At 38.3% G+C, this 12,425-nt stretch overlaps 1 protein-coding gene across 1 annotated transcript in view; it reads left to right on the top strand.

Moving 5' to 3' along the window:
* The window catches only part of myo16 (myosin XVI), a 94,372-nt gene that overhangs the window by 62,627 nt on the left and 19,320 nt on the right, over positions 1–12,425 (top strand). The window contains exons 18-20 of the mRNA XM_036139749.1: positions 3,801–3,918; positions 4,618–4,689; positions 11,750–11,891. Of these exons, the coding sequence (XP_035995642.1) occupies positions 3,801–3,918; positions 4,618–4,689; positions 11,750–11,891 (332 nt within the window). The remainder of the gene's footprint in view (positions 1–3,800; positions 3,919–4,617; positions 4,690–11,749; positions 11,892–12,425) is intronic.

Below are 12,425 nucleotides of genomic sequence, written 5' to 3'. Positions count from 1 at the left end.
CACCAAAAAGCAGTGGCCATCCCTGTTGTATGTGCACTTTTTTCTAAACCACTTTTGCCTTCCGCTCAATTTTTCATTTATATGCCACACAGCATTCAATATTCAATATTTAGTGCAAGGTTTTTCAGCTCTGAACATTTGTTGAGTATCCTCCTTCCTGTAGGGTTTCTGCTGGGCAGCTGTTAAGTCTCTGGTGCATGGCTGTGTTAGACATAACAGAAATATTTCACATTTAACAGACTACTTAGTGCATATGTTGTGTGCAACGAATCTGAATGCTGCATGATTTGGAGCAGAGATATTACTGCATGTTTCGTAGGTGTGACAGAAATTTTGTTTGTGTTTCATAGTCCAGGAGGAGTAAAGGCTCTCAGGTTGAAAACTGACTTTTGGTCAATCTGTCCTATCAACTAATTTAACCTTTAAGACTGAAAAAATTACCAAACAACAATCATTTGTGGTATACTAAATAGACTAATGAGGCCAATGTTTAAACAATGATTACCCACACAAAACTGAATAGTTGGTAGATCGGATGACACTGAAAACCTCTGTTTCCAGGCACCTCATGCAAAACGTACTTCAGCATCTATGCAATAATCTGAAATGTGTTTCTAAATGCAAAGAAAACTTAATGTAGTGTGCCTTTAGCGTGCATAGTTTCAGTTTGTCCTGTGCGCCACTAGCTGTGTTCCCAGACCTTTATCAGCTTCTATTCTTAGATACCCATTTAGCATTTATCAGCAGTGGGTGACCATCATCTCACCCTTTAATCCAGCAGCAGCCAATACACGCTGGCATGACATAAGGGATGGAGGAATACAGCAACGGACGGTGGTGTTATCACTGGACACTACCATCCAACAGGATAAGACTGCAAGGTAGAGAAGAGGGGGGTGGGGAAGTGTTGGTAGAAGTGATGGACCACCCATTGGTCTCTGTCTAAGCTCTCATCAAGAGACGACTCCCAGTCCAGACGCAAGGGTCAATCGTCATTAACGCTCCTTATAGCGCCTCTGTGCTCTGCCTCTCTCTTCTTCTTCTCCTCCGTGCACATGAGGGAAAGGGGGGGAGGTGGGAGTCGCTCTGTGTATAGAGTGTCAGACAGAGACTAATGCTCGTGTTTATCTCCGAGATATCAGCTCCAATATCCTGCCCTGAGAGAGCGCGCACAGAGAAATATATTCACACACACTCATGAGCGCACACGCTCCAACTCAGACATGCACCCACACCCCACCCCCAGAGAGTCAGAGGCAACCGTAAAAATGGGGTTTTCCATGAGGCGTCCTCTGTTGAAGGGCACATAGTGAGGGCCAGAGTGACAGGGGAGAAAGGCAAGGAGAGAGGAAGCAGACACTCTTGTTTTTGCAAATTGCTTCATGTTGTGATCCAGCAGTTGTGATTCTCCTCTTGTTCCTGTTTCAAGAAATTCAACAGTATTGCGTGTTCTTCACCTTTTTTTTTAATTAAATCATCTGACAAATTCTAATAGAAAAAAAAACTATATCAAATACAGTTTTCAAATAATGATTTAGGTGAAAAAAAGCTTTCTAAATGAAATTGTCTGCATGTAACAAAATCCTCCCCTATTGTTACATTATGGATCAGTGATTAACCAAAATCGTTGGTTCAGTTTCTCCATCCATGCCCAAGCATGATTAAAGCCTTGCCTGAATATTAACGAAATACGAAATTTTTAAAAACCAATGTAATGTAATATTTGTAAAGTCGGCTCACGTGTCTCTAGTTGCAACGCAATGTAAACAAATTCGCAAAAAGAAACAAAGTCTTCTGTCAGTGTGAAAATGTTTATAAAGCTGCAGTGAAATCCAGTGACCCATCGTAGCACACATTATCCATAGATGCTGAAAACATAACAGAGGCAAACCTTTTCAGGAGTCACCTGTGTACCAAAATTACTCCAATAGTGTGACTACAACTCACCCAGGATGTATCAAAGGAACCCAGAACAACTGAACCACTGCAGGCCTTACGTCCCTCAGTTTAGGTCAGTGTTCGTAAGATGAGATAAGATAAGAAATCCGTTAGCAGAGTGCGTCACAATGGCTGGCATGTGGGACAACCAATAGATAAGATGATCCCCGGAGCTTGAAGCTGAAAAAAGATTGTTCAATATAGCTTTAACATTCTTTAGACTCACAAGACAAAAGTGGGCATTTTTATAAGGCATGTAGTTACATCTTGTGTAAAACTAACAGCTTCCAAGGAAGAAAAACATCACACTGACAGTCAAACATCGTGGGTCATGTAAAAGAGTCATAGCCAGTTATCACAAGTTAACGCTTCATAGCAGTTGTTGCTGTCAAAGATGGCCCTACCAGCTATTGTATTGGGCCTTGTTTGGATAACTTTTTTCACTTATATCACTTAAATCAGTCTCCCAAAACTGTATTTTTTGGCGACCTGGGTTCAAGTCCTCGCCCATCAGGCGAAATGGCCACTATTGCAGACTTGTGTAAAAAACTCTTTGTTCTCAATCCCACTCTTACTTGTTATTGCATGATTCTTGTAAGGTCTAAAAAATGCTAACTAAACAATATTAATTTTAGGCATTAAAAAATCCTAAACTAAACACAGCTTTTCTGTATTTTGCCTTAAAATTAACTAAGTTGTCTAGGAATCTGTGTCCTCGTGTATTTCTTGCTGTACATCCAATAATGTTTTTCAAAAGCATTGAAGGTGTGCATTTTCTCCAGGGTTTGTAACTCTGGCCATGCTCAAATCGAATGAAACTGGGCTTCTTCAATTGTTTCTTGAAGATGTTTTCCCCTCTCACCCCAAAGGCGTCTTCAGTTGTAAATTGTAATCAGCATAATCCCATTAATATAGCCATTTAGGTCACACAAGTCACTTCCTCCATTTGCTTCAAAGTTGTGTCCGTTGTCATCTGACAATCCAAGCATGTCCCTAAAGATGGCAACAAGTAAGGTGTTTTGATTTTATTGTGTAGATGGCAGCGAAACCTCCTTGCAAGACGAGTCAATGCTGCACATTAGGCGTAAGGAGGAAAAAAGCTGAAACCAGTTCTGTGTGTTTTTCGTGGTCAACGTAACCGACTTATTCTCAGGACTTTCTCATATTGCACATTTTTCCTGTCCAAAATGTGCAGATTGCCATCTACCCTTGTTTTTTTTTGTTTGTTTTTTTTTTTTTTATCTGACCCAACCTTTGGTGTAGAAACAGTGACCCAACATTGAGCTGACAGAGGGTGGAGGTAGTGACTCTCATGTCCTAATTGACCATTAGTAAACTTCAGTAGCACCATTAGTGTGATTCATTTTCAGAACTGAAGAAGCCTTTCGAATGAGGCATCAGACGGGTAACTGATTAAAAAGTAAAATAAACAAACACCAAACAGGACTTTACGGAAACCCTAAAGTAAAAAGATGACAATGTCAGTGCAGACCATTAGCAAAAACATTTAAAACCATGTTCTTTTTTGTATGTTTTGCAGGAACAAGTAGTGAAATGTAGCAATAAATTGTAGTTTTGAAATAGATTTTTTTTAGCTAAAATTGTTTTGCCAAATCAATTTGTTTTATCACACTTTGTAAAACTAATATGGTGTTTTAAACTTATATAAAATCTTGAATTATTCTTAAATGTAGACTGGCGACCTGTCCAGGGTGTACCCCGCCTCTCGCCCAGTGAACGCTGGAGATAGGCACCAGCAACCCCCGTGACCCCATGAGGGATAAAGCGGTTCGGAAAATGGATGGATGGATATATGTTCTGTATTTACACACTTTTTTCCTTCCTTTCATTTTCTCATCTAGGAGGTGGACTCTGTGTTCACGCTGCTTTCTGCTGTTCTCCATATTGGGGACCTACGTTTCACTGCCCTCACAGACGCCGATTCAGCCTTCCCTTCTGACCTGCAGCTGCTGGACAGAGGTCAGTTCCTCCGTCACAGCTGGAACCTCAGCTCCAGATTTTTACTCCAACTTCACTGAGGCGGGTGGAGCTAAATCCTGATTCCACATCTTTTTTATCTTGCCCTCATTGCTCAGCTCTCACTTTTCCCAAAGAATGTCTGATTTAGAAATAGCTAAGGACTAGACAAGTTTCACAAACTGTCTGAAAGAGTGAGTCTGAGGCACACTCCACTCTGTTGGGGTGTGCCTCAGACTCAGTTGCCTCAGTTGCTGCTGCTTCACTTTATCATTATGTGCTCATTCCATGTGCTCCTGTGAACCCCAACCTTTGCAAAGTGGTAAACAACATCGTCATCGCCCAGACGGGAAAGACTAAGCTGTTGTCAGGGCGATGTGAAGTCATGGGTGGTGATGTCAGCAGAGGGTTTCTGGGTTTGCCGTCACCCTTTTGTGCCACTTGTTTATGGATTGTGCTCACAGGTCCGCTGATGACTAATCGCTGCCAGCTCTTCCCATCAGTTGAGCAGTAATCAGCTGTAGGAGAGTTCAGCTTGTTGTGCTGTCAGCATGACGTCATCATTCGAGCACACTTGGTCCTGGGAGGATATCAGCATTACCTTCCAGATACTCCATTATTGTTTAATGCCATTGCTTTTCAGGTTCTCATCATGTTGTTTTCTCTGCCTGATGTTTTTCCTCTCTCTCTTCCTCTCCCCAGTTGCTGGATTGTTGCAGGTGTCTGCTAATGACTTAAGCACTGCGCTCACCTCTGACGTTCAATACATCAAAGGTATTGACCTCACAACCTTTCCCAATGCTTTAGTCAGGCTTTTATTTTGATGCAAAGAGATACCCTGCCCACTGAACAAACCTAGAGTACATCTTTAAAATAGTTTGTTTGTTGACCGTAGTGTGAGCTCTTCCTGTTTTCTTCTGATAAACCAGGTACCCTCGCTTAAGTACAAGTGAGCTGAAAAATATTCAAGCAAAACCAAACAAGCCAGTCAACCACCCCATGACACCCCATGAGTCAGAGCCATTCTTGTAGTATGCTGAGTAGACAGTGTGATTAATTGTGTGGGTTAATTAAAACACCCAACAACTGAAAATGTTAACTTGTCCACTTGTAGTGTCTGCAATTCTTCAACATCAACTACAAAATCACAGGCAATTTTTTTTTAAATGTTGGATTTACAAAAGTGGTAAGACATGGGTCCTTGACCTCATTTACAGTGTTGGGCAAGTTACTTGACTTTGCCTGTTATTGGAACTTTAAATTACATTATCAAATATAAAATAGATCATTAAATTGACTAAATACCTGAAAACAGTGTACACTAATCTTTACCATGTTAGAGTGCTGTGGGACAAGTCAGTAAAGAGTAGGGCTTGGTACCCATTAAAATTTCAATAATTGATTCAATTCCAATTCTCAAGATTTGGAATCAATGCTTTTCATTTCTTTACGATTCAATTTGATTAGATCCAATCTGGTCTTAAATTGGAGTGCTGGTATTAAAAACATTGTTTAGCTGTTACCTGGATTTCATGACTGTGTAGTTTTGCAACATATTGATACTAGTTTAATATTAACATGTAACAGCAAATTAATAAGGTACTGATAGTTAATGACGGGTGTAAGGACGAAACCTTCTTCCTGAATGTTGAGACAATTGCTTTCACAAACATGCTGTGGGGCAGAATACCCAAACAGATCCAGGGTAGGAAACAGAGGACACCAGCAATATCTACAGCTGCTTTTTCTATTCAAGTCAATTCAAAAATACTTTATTAAACTAAAAGCGACACTAAATCTGGACACTAACCTGGTGCGTTATTAAAAATATGACATCGAAAATTCATCTCTCAGAATAGAGTGTGAAGGCTCCTGTGATGCCTGTTGTGTCCATGCTTCCAACCAGTAGGTGGAGATTGGTACTGTTTTGTTTCGGTCCTGCTGAGATCTCAGAGCAGAAGAAGAACTTAAACAGACTAACACGATTGTTAAAGCTAAAGTCGGCTCTCGGTGTGCTTTACTGATAAAGACACAATATTACCGCTCCCACATACTTGGGCGTGTTGTGTGCAGACTGAGCCGCATAGTATGCTGACCACAGACCTTTTACCTTCATAGTCGACCGTACCTGTTTCCTACATTTCTTGTGACAAATTCCTACAATTTACACACTTTTATCCCAGTTGGACGAATTAAGGGAAGAGATGGTAAAATGTTTAATTAGCTAAGCTAGTTGAGAACGTAGAGACGTTTATTTTCCAGCTGGCATCCATCATACATCTGTCAGTACACAGAGAGAGAGTGACTGTGATGCCGCGTGTCCTTACGACCGCCTGCTTGGAACAGCTCAGTGCATCAACCTCAGTGTCACATATAAAACAGTTCAATGAGAAGACTTCTTGCCGCCGAGCAATTTATAGTGTGACACCATGTACGCATATGCGGTAGTAAAAATTGAGTTCTGCACGTGCATGTCAGCACGGACTACGCAGACTCGTTTAAAAGTAATGCTGGCTCGCACATTTAAGTTCTTAGGGATTTTTTTTTAATCCATCTTTGGTCATATTAATACATTTTTAGGAATTAATATGAGAATCAATTCATAATTGAAAAATAAATTTTTAACACATCCCTAGTCAACAGTCAAGACACCTATCAATTATAAAAAAAGAACAATAAAACAAGCTGTTGTGGAATTTTATGATTGTTGCGCATGAACAAGGCTATAGCTGGCTATGAAATGTGTATAGCAATAATATTCTAAACTATTCTTTTCAATAGCAAAATAAAATACACTTTGTAGTTAAATTAAACAGGGATCCCATCATTCCAGACAACAGACAGACAGAATGTACTTCAAGTAATTGTGTGATTATAAATTTAGAAAAAATACCACTATACCACACAGAAAATCTGGTAAAATGTAATATTTAGAGAGGGACCCAAATGTATCTATTTCTGAGTCGAATTTTTTTCTCTTCGGGTAAATTTTACTGACAAATTAGTGCAAAACTAAGGCACTCAATTGCAAACACACAAAAAGGTGTAAGCTCTGATCTACTTTTGACCGTTAAAAATCCAAACAACACTCCAAACAAACTATTATTTCTAATTTAACTATCTATCCTGCTTATTTTTGCCTTTGACTTGAGCAAGCATAACATAGTCTCTTGCTCTACTCTGTGTGTGCGCATTGCTTGGTGAACACACGCCCAACTTAAGCCTCCTCAGCCAATCATGTTTGGCTTTATCTAACGCCCCTTTCCCCATCCTCCACAAGGTCCGCTTTTCTCCTGCACTAGAAGGAAAGCTCTCACAGAGCAAAGAGTTTGCTCATTAAAGCCGCTTTAATTGATGGAGCTGTAGTAATACACTGTTATATTGTAAGTAATGTAACGGCATTCACAAAATGTGAAAAGTAATTAGTCAGATTACTCCATTACCAAATAATTAACGGTGTCTTCTAATGCTGTGACATCCAACACTGTTTGTTTAGCAGTTCAGCAGCAAATAATGTGAAATAATTGCACAAAAAAATTCATAGATAATAGAGAAAATTGAACAGCTTGAAAAATAGGACTCAAACAGAATCTAAAATTATCTCCACAGTATCTGGAGAGACTAATTTCTAATTGTCTGCATTCCTGGAGATTCCAAGAACACAACAAAATGTATTTAAGGGCTAAAAAAAAGTGGATTTTGCATATACGCTCTAACTTTTCTTAGATGCCTTTGTTATCTTGGTTGAATGAAAATCATCTTACATTTTTATCTCCCATTGTCATGAACCTGTTTCATTTGATTTAGAAATACTTTTATTAGAAAATCTTGAAATATTATTTACGGAGTGTCTGAAAGTAATGTCTTTAGCAACTACCGTCTTGCCAAAGAACTGTTAGACTTCGCTGACTCATTCACGGGCCTGTGATACAGTTTTGCAAGCCGTGCATGTAAAAAAAATTAAAAAAAGGGCCACGAGCATTAGAAATTGGCTGTGTAAAACATGCTTGATTTGTTTGCAAAAGGTTTAGGTAGGTGGTGAGTGTTAAAATCCCAGCGGCATGATCCAGGATTAAGAGAATATGCCAGAATCCGATTTATTGGCAACATAAACAAAGTGTGTACAAGAAAGGAATTTGACTTTGATTTTACGCACTCAGAGAGTATAGGTATAAAGATGAGCCCGATTACTTACCTTAACTGTGAGTAGTCATGGTTGGTGTGCATACATGCTTCAATTGACTCAAGTGAAATAACTGTTTAACCTTTTGTCCAACACACATATATTGCTTTCAATTTAAAGATGTCTAAGATAAAAGATTATATTTAATAACTGTAGTTTGTTTTTCCTTAAAATTATGCTAGATACTATAGTTTAGTCCGTTGCACTTAGTACAACGTATTTTATGAAATGGTGTAGAACAGAACCAAAATGTAGCGAAGAGGCAGGTAAAACTAAACAGTCTTAATAAAGAAAATCCTTCAAATACTAAAATCCAGAGGGCTGTTTCACAAAAACAGAATTTAGAAATATAAGAGGCAAAGCTAAGGCTTGACCTTGTGTGATCAATGCGTCCTCCGCTGTTTTCTTCAAAAGATCATGAGGTTGATCACAGATTCACTGATGCTACGATGGATAAGTAGTGTGTGCCACACTTCAAACTAAAGGAGCAACCTCTTTTGATGGAGCTTTGAGAGGAATTGAAGGAGATCATATGCGGAAAAAGAAACACCACTGCTATTATAAAAGGGAGACACATTTGTTTGGAGCTACTTTTATGGCAAACCGGTGTTAGACCATTTTCCGCCACCTATCAGATTATATGACCCATAACTCCTGAAAGAAAAGTGGAAGAGAGCTGAAACCTTTTTTTTTCCAGCAGACAGCCTTAGCAAAACCATGTTCTCCTCATATCAGATTTTAGTACTGGTATTAATAATTAATACAAGCATCGTGTTTAAAAAAATAATCTAAAACAAATTCAAAGAAGGCAATGAAGGATACCTAGTAGAAAACTAGATGACCTTACCATTATAAAAGATGTTAAATAACGTAAACATCCTTATGGTTAATGGAAAATTCATGGAAAATGCTGTAACACTGGACTTTATTGATAACGCATTTGGTTCTTTATCACCATTTCACTAATCCCCTCAACACATACAATAATATAAAAAGGCATTTCTGTTAAACTTAGAGCAACAGAAGACCTATAAAACACAACTGAACACCAACAATGCCCACATGGACGATTATAAAAGTTATAAATAGTATAGACTACCATCATAATGTTATTTGAATGAATTTTAACATGCATCAAGGGTATTTTAATGCAGGTTGATTAAAAAAAATACCAAAACACACACACATAAGAACAGGGAATCACTGACAAAACAAATTGGTTTCTGATCGGTGTGACCATTGACGAAGCAGATGAGGTACCAGGATTTATTAAATCTCACTGTTTGCCTGGTCTGGAGCAGGCTAGCTGCACAGAATAAATTGACATGGTAACTTAAGTGCTACTGCTTTTGTGAAATCGAGCCAAGGCTTAAATCAGCAGGGATATCTGGAAATTCCCAGCTTAATCTGCTATCTTGGTTTTGTGAAACTGCTCTCAGGGAAACCAAAAAGAAAATACATCACAAAAGGAAGACAAGGAAACATGCTGCTGTGAGTAAAAGGAGGATCTGACTAAGAGCATGAGAGACATTTAAGCTGGAGGGTTGATTACTGAACAAGAAGCAGGTGGATGATGATTAGAAACAGGGTGCAGCTGGAAGGCAAGGCAAGGAACTGAAGTTGAACTGAGGAAATGGCTGATATAATACACAAGGAACACATGTGCAGAACCAATGCTAAAATAAAACAAAATCCAAAACCAAAGTCCCAAAGATCACTACGTAATTATCTGATATAAATGTAATTCTGATGTAAACACACACAAAAAAATCACAGCACAATTATACGTATGTGTCTTTATTCAAAACTTAACTTTAAACTTAATCTATACAGCCGCTCTTCACAATTTAATATACGCAGTACTGTATTTTATTTTATTTTATTTTATTTTATTTTATTTTACAGTCAGTACCTCAATTAAAAAACACATCAGTTGTTCAATAAAGATGCTAAAACCATTCAAGAATGAGGTTATTTAAACACATATTTACAGAATGCTGGTAATTTCATAGTGTGGCTCATTTATGATATAAGGTTGATGATAAATGGCTTAGTCTAACAATTCAATTTGCAGTTGATAATGTTGTGAATAATAGAGGTTCATCTTAATAAATTTGAACATTATTAAAAAAGGTATTTTGGTTCAGTAATGTAATTGAAAAAGTGAACCTTATGATAGATTCATTATACAGTGTGATTGATTTCAGATATATATTTCTGTTAATCTTGATGCTCATGGCTTTCTGATAATAATATATATATATATATATATATATATATATATATATATATATATATATATATATATATATATATATAATTCTTTAAAAATTTCTATATTTCTGAAGATAAAAAAAAATTTAATAAAGAAGTATTGGTATACTTAAAGTTTTACACTAAACAGTGTGTATTCAGAACCTTCGGAGCTCCTTTTGCATGAAATACTGCATCAGTGCAGATGGAGGCAATCAGCCTATAACTCTGCTAAGATTTCCAGCAAGCCCAGGTTGCTTTCAGTGTCTTTCATGTTTGTCTGCATTTTTGGGTTAGGTATTTCTCCTTTTCATATTGTCAATACCCCATAGTTTCTCTATTGGGTTTAGGCCAGTTGAGTTTGCTGGCTAATTAATCACTGGGCTACCATGGTGATTAAACCAAGCATTTGTACTTGGCAGTATGGGCAGGTACCAGCTCTTGGTGGAAAATTAAATCAGTATCTCCATAAAGCTGGTCAGCAGAAGGAAGAATGTAGTGGTCTAAAATATCCTGGTAGATAGCTGCACTAACTTTGCACTTAACAAAGTGAGCCAGCACCAGCAGATGATATCACTCCGTAAGTCATCACTGACAGTAAATACTTCAAACTGGACTTCAAGCAGCTTGGATTTTGAGCCTCTCCACTCTTCCTCCGGATTCCGGGACATTGATTTCCAAATCAAATCCAAAATTTACCTTGATATACAAAGAGAATTTTGGACCATTGAGCAACAGTCCAGTCCCTTTTCCCTACAGCCAAGATAAGATGCTTTAACAGGAGTGGCTTTCCACAAGCAATGTGACAGTTGCAGCCTTCCTGGATATGTACGTGTGTGGTGACTCTTGAAGCTCTGACTCCAACACTCACAGGGACTTCACTTCCCAATCCTCTCAAGGCTGTGGTTATCTCTGTTTTACGTGCTTTTTTTCCGAGGATCATGGGCGCCACATGTGATCCTCCACATATCTGCCCAACTTTCCAATAAATGCTTTAATACAGCACTCTGAATATACAGCTTCATCTGCAAAAAGCATTTGTTACATACCTTACGTGTGGCAAGAGTCTATGACTGTTTGCTGAGCAACTGTCAAGTCAGGAGTCATCTATATAATTTTGCTGGCTCCGACACCATAGGATAACATTTCTCTTTTAATGTTTTTTTATTGGTCTTCAGTAATTTTGAAAATTATTTCTGGTTTTCTTTAACTGTAAGCCATAATCTTCAAAGTTTACACAAAAACAAAGTTTAAATTTCTCTGTGTAATTATTCTAAACTTTTACTTTTACTGCATTTTCAACATATGTACACCCTTATTTAAATATAATTTGAAGAAAACACTTCACAAGCTAGAAATAGTGTCAGCAATGGTGTTTTACGGTCCTGTTTGTTTCAGGTGATATGATTACTAGACGGCACACTGTAGAGATGGCAGAGCAGTATAGGGACCAGCTTGCTAAATCCATCTATGGGCGCCTGTTCTACTATCTGGTCAACAGCATCAATGACTACCTTCAAGGACAAGATGACAACGTTGGGTATGTGTTATGTGTGTTTTTACTCATCCCAAAAAGACCCCAAGCTGCCGCCTCCTGTTTATGCAAATCCTTATCACTGACACATATATCTCATTACACACAAATAGTCACGTTTACAAAAAAAACCTGAAATATTGTAAGCTTCATTGGGTAGTGAACATTTGTAATGCTTATCATGATCCTGGTGTGGGCATGGCTTCCAGCTGCAGACTACACAACGACCTAGCCAGGTCTTGATAGATGGTTCAATATGGAAGTTAATGCTTGTGATACTGGTGTAGGAGCTGTTCTTTTACAAATAGCTGGAGCTGATAATCTGTGCAGCTTTTTGTCTCGTCATGTAACCTCCTCTGAGAAAAATTGTGATGTAGGTGACTGAGAACTACTTGCAGTAAACTTTCCTTTGCAGAGTGGCATCATTGGCTAGAGGGAGCTGAACACCCCATTATATCCGGAACCAACTAGAGAACCATCTCTGCAGGAAGCCAAATGTTTCAACCCGTGCCAATCTCGATAGTCTCTTTTGTTCTCTCG

Source organism: Fundulus heteroclitus, chromosome 7 (assembly GCF_011125445.2).
Source record: "Fundulus heteroclitus isolate FHET01 chromosome 7, MU-UCD_Fhet_4.1, whole genome shotgun sequence".
Classification (NCBI taxonomy): Eukaryota; Metazoa; Chordata; class Actinopteri; order Cyprinodontiformes; family Fundulidae; genus Fundulus; species Fundulus heteroclitus.
Note: the sequence above shows the minus strand (reverse complement) of the source record. Positions and strands in the feature narration are given on the sequence as shown.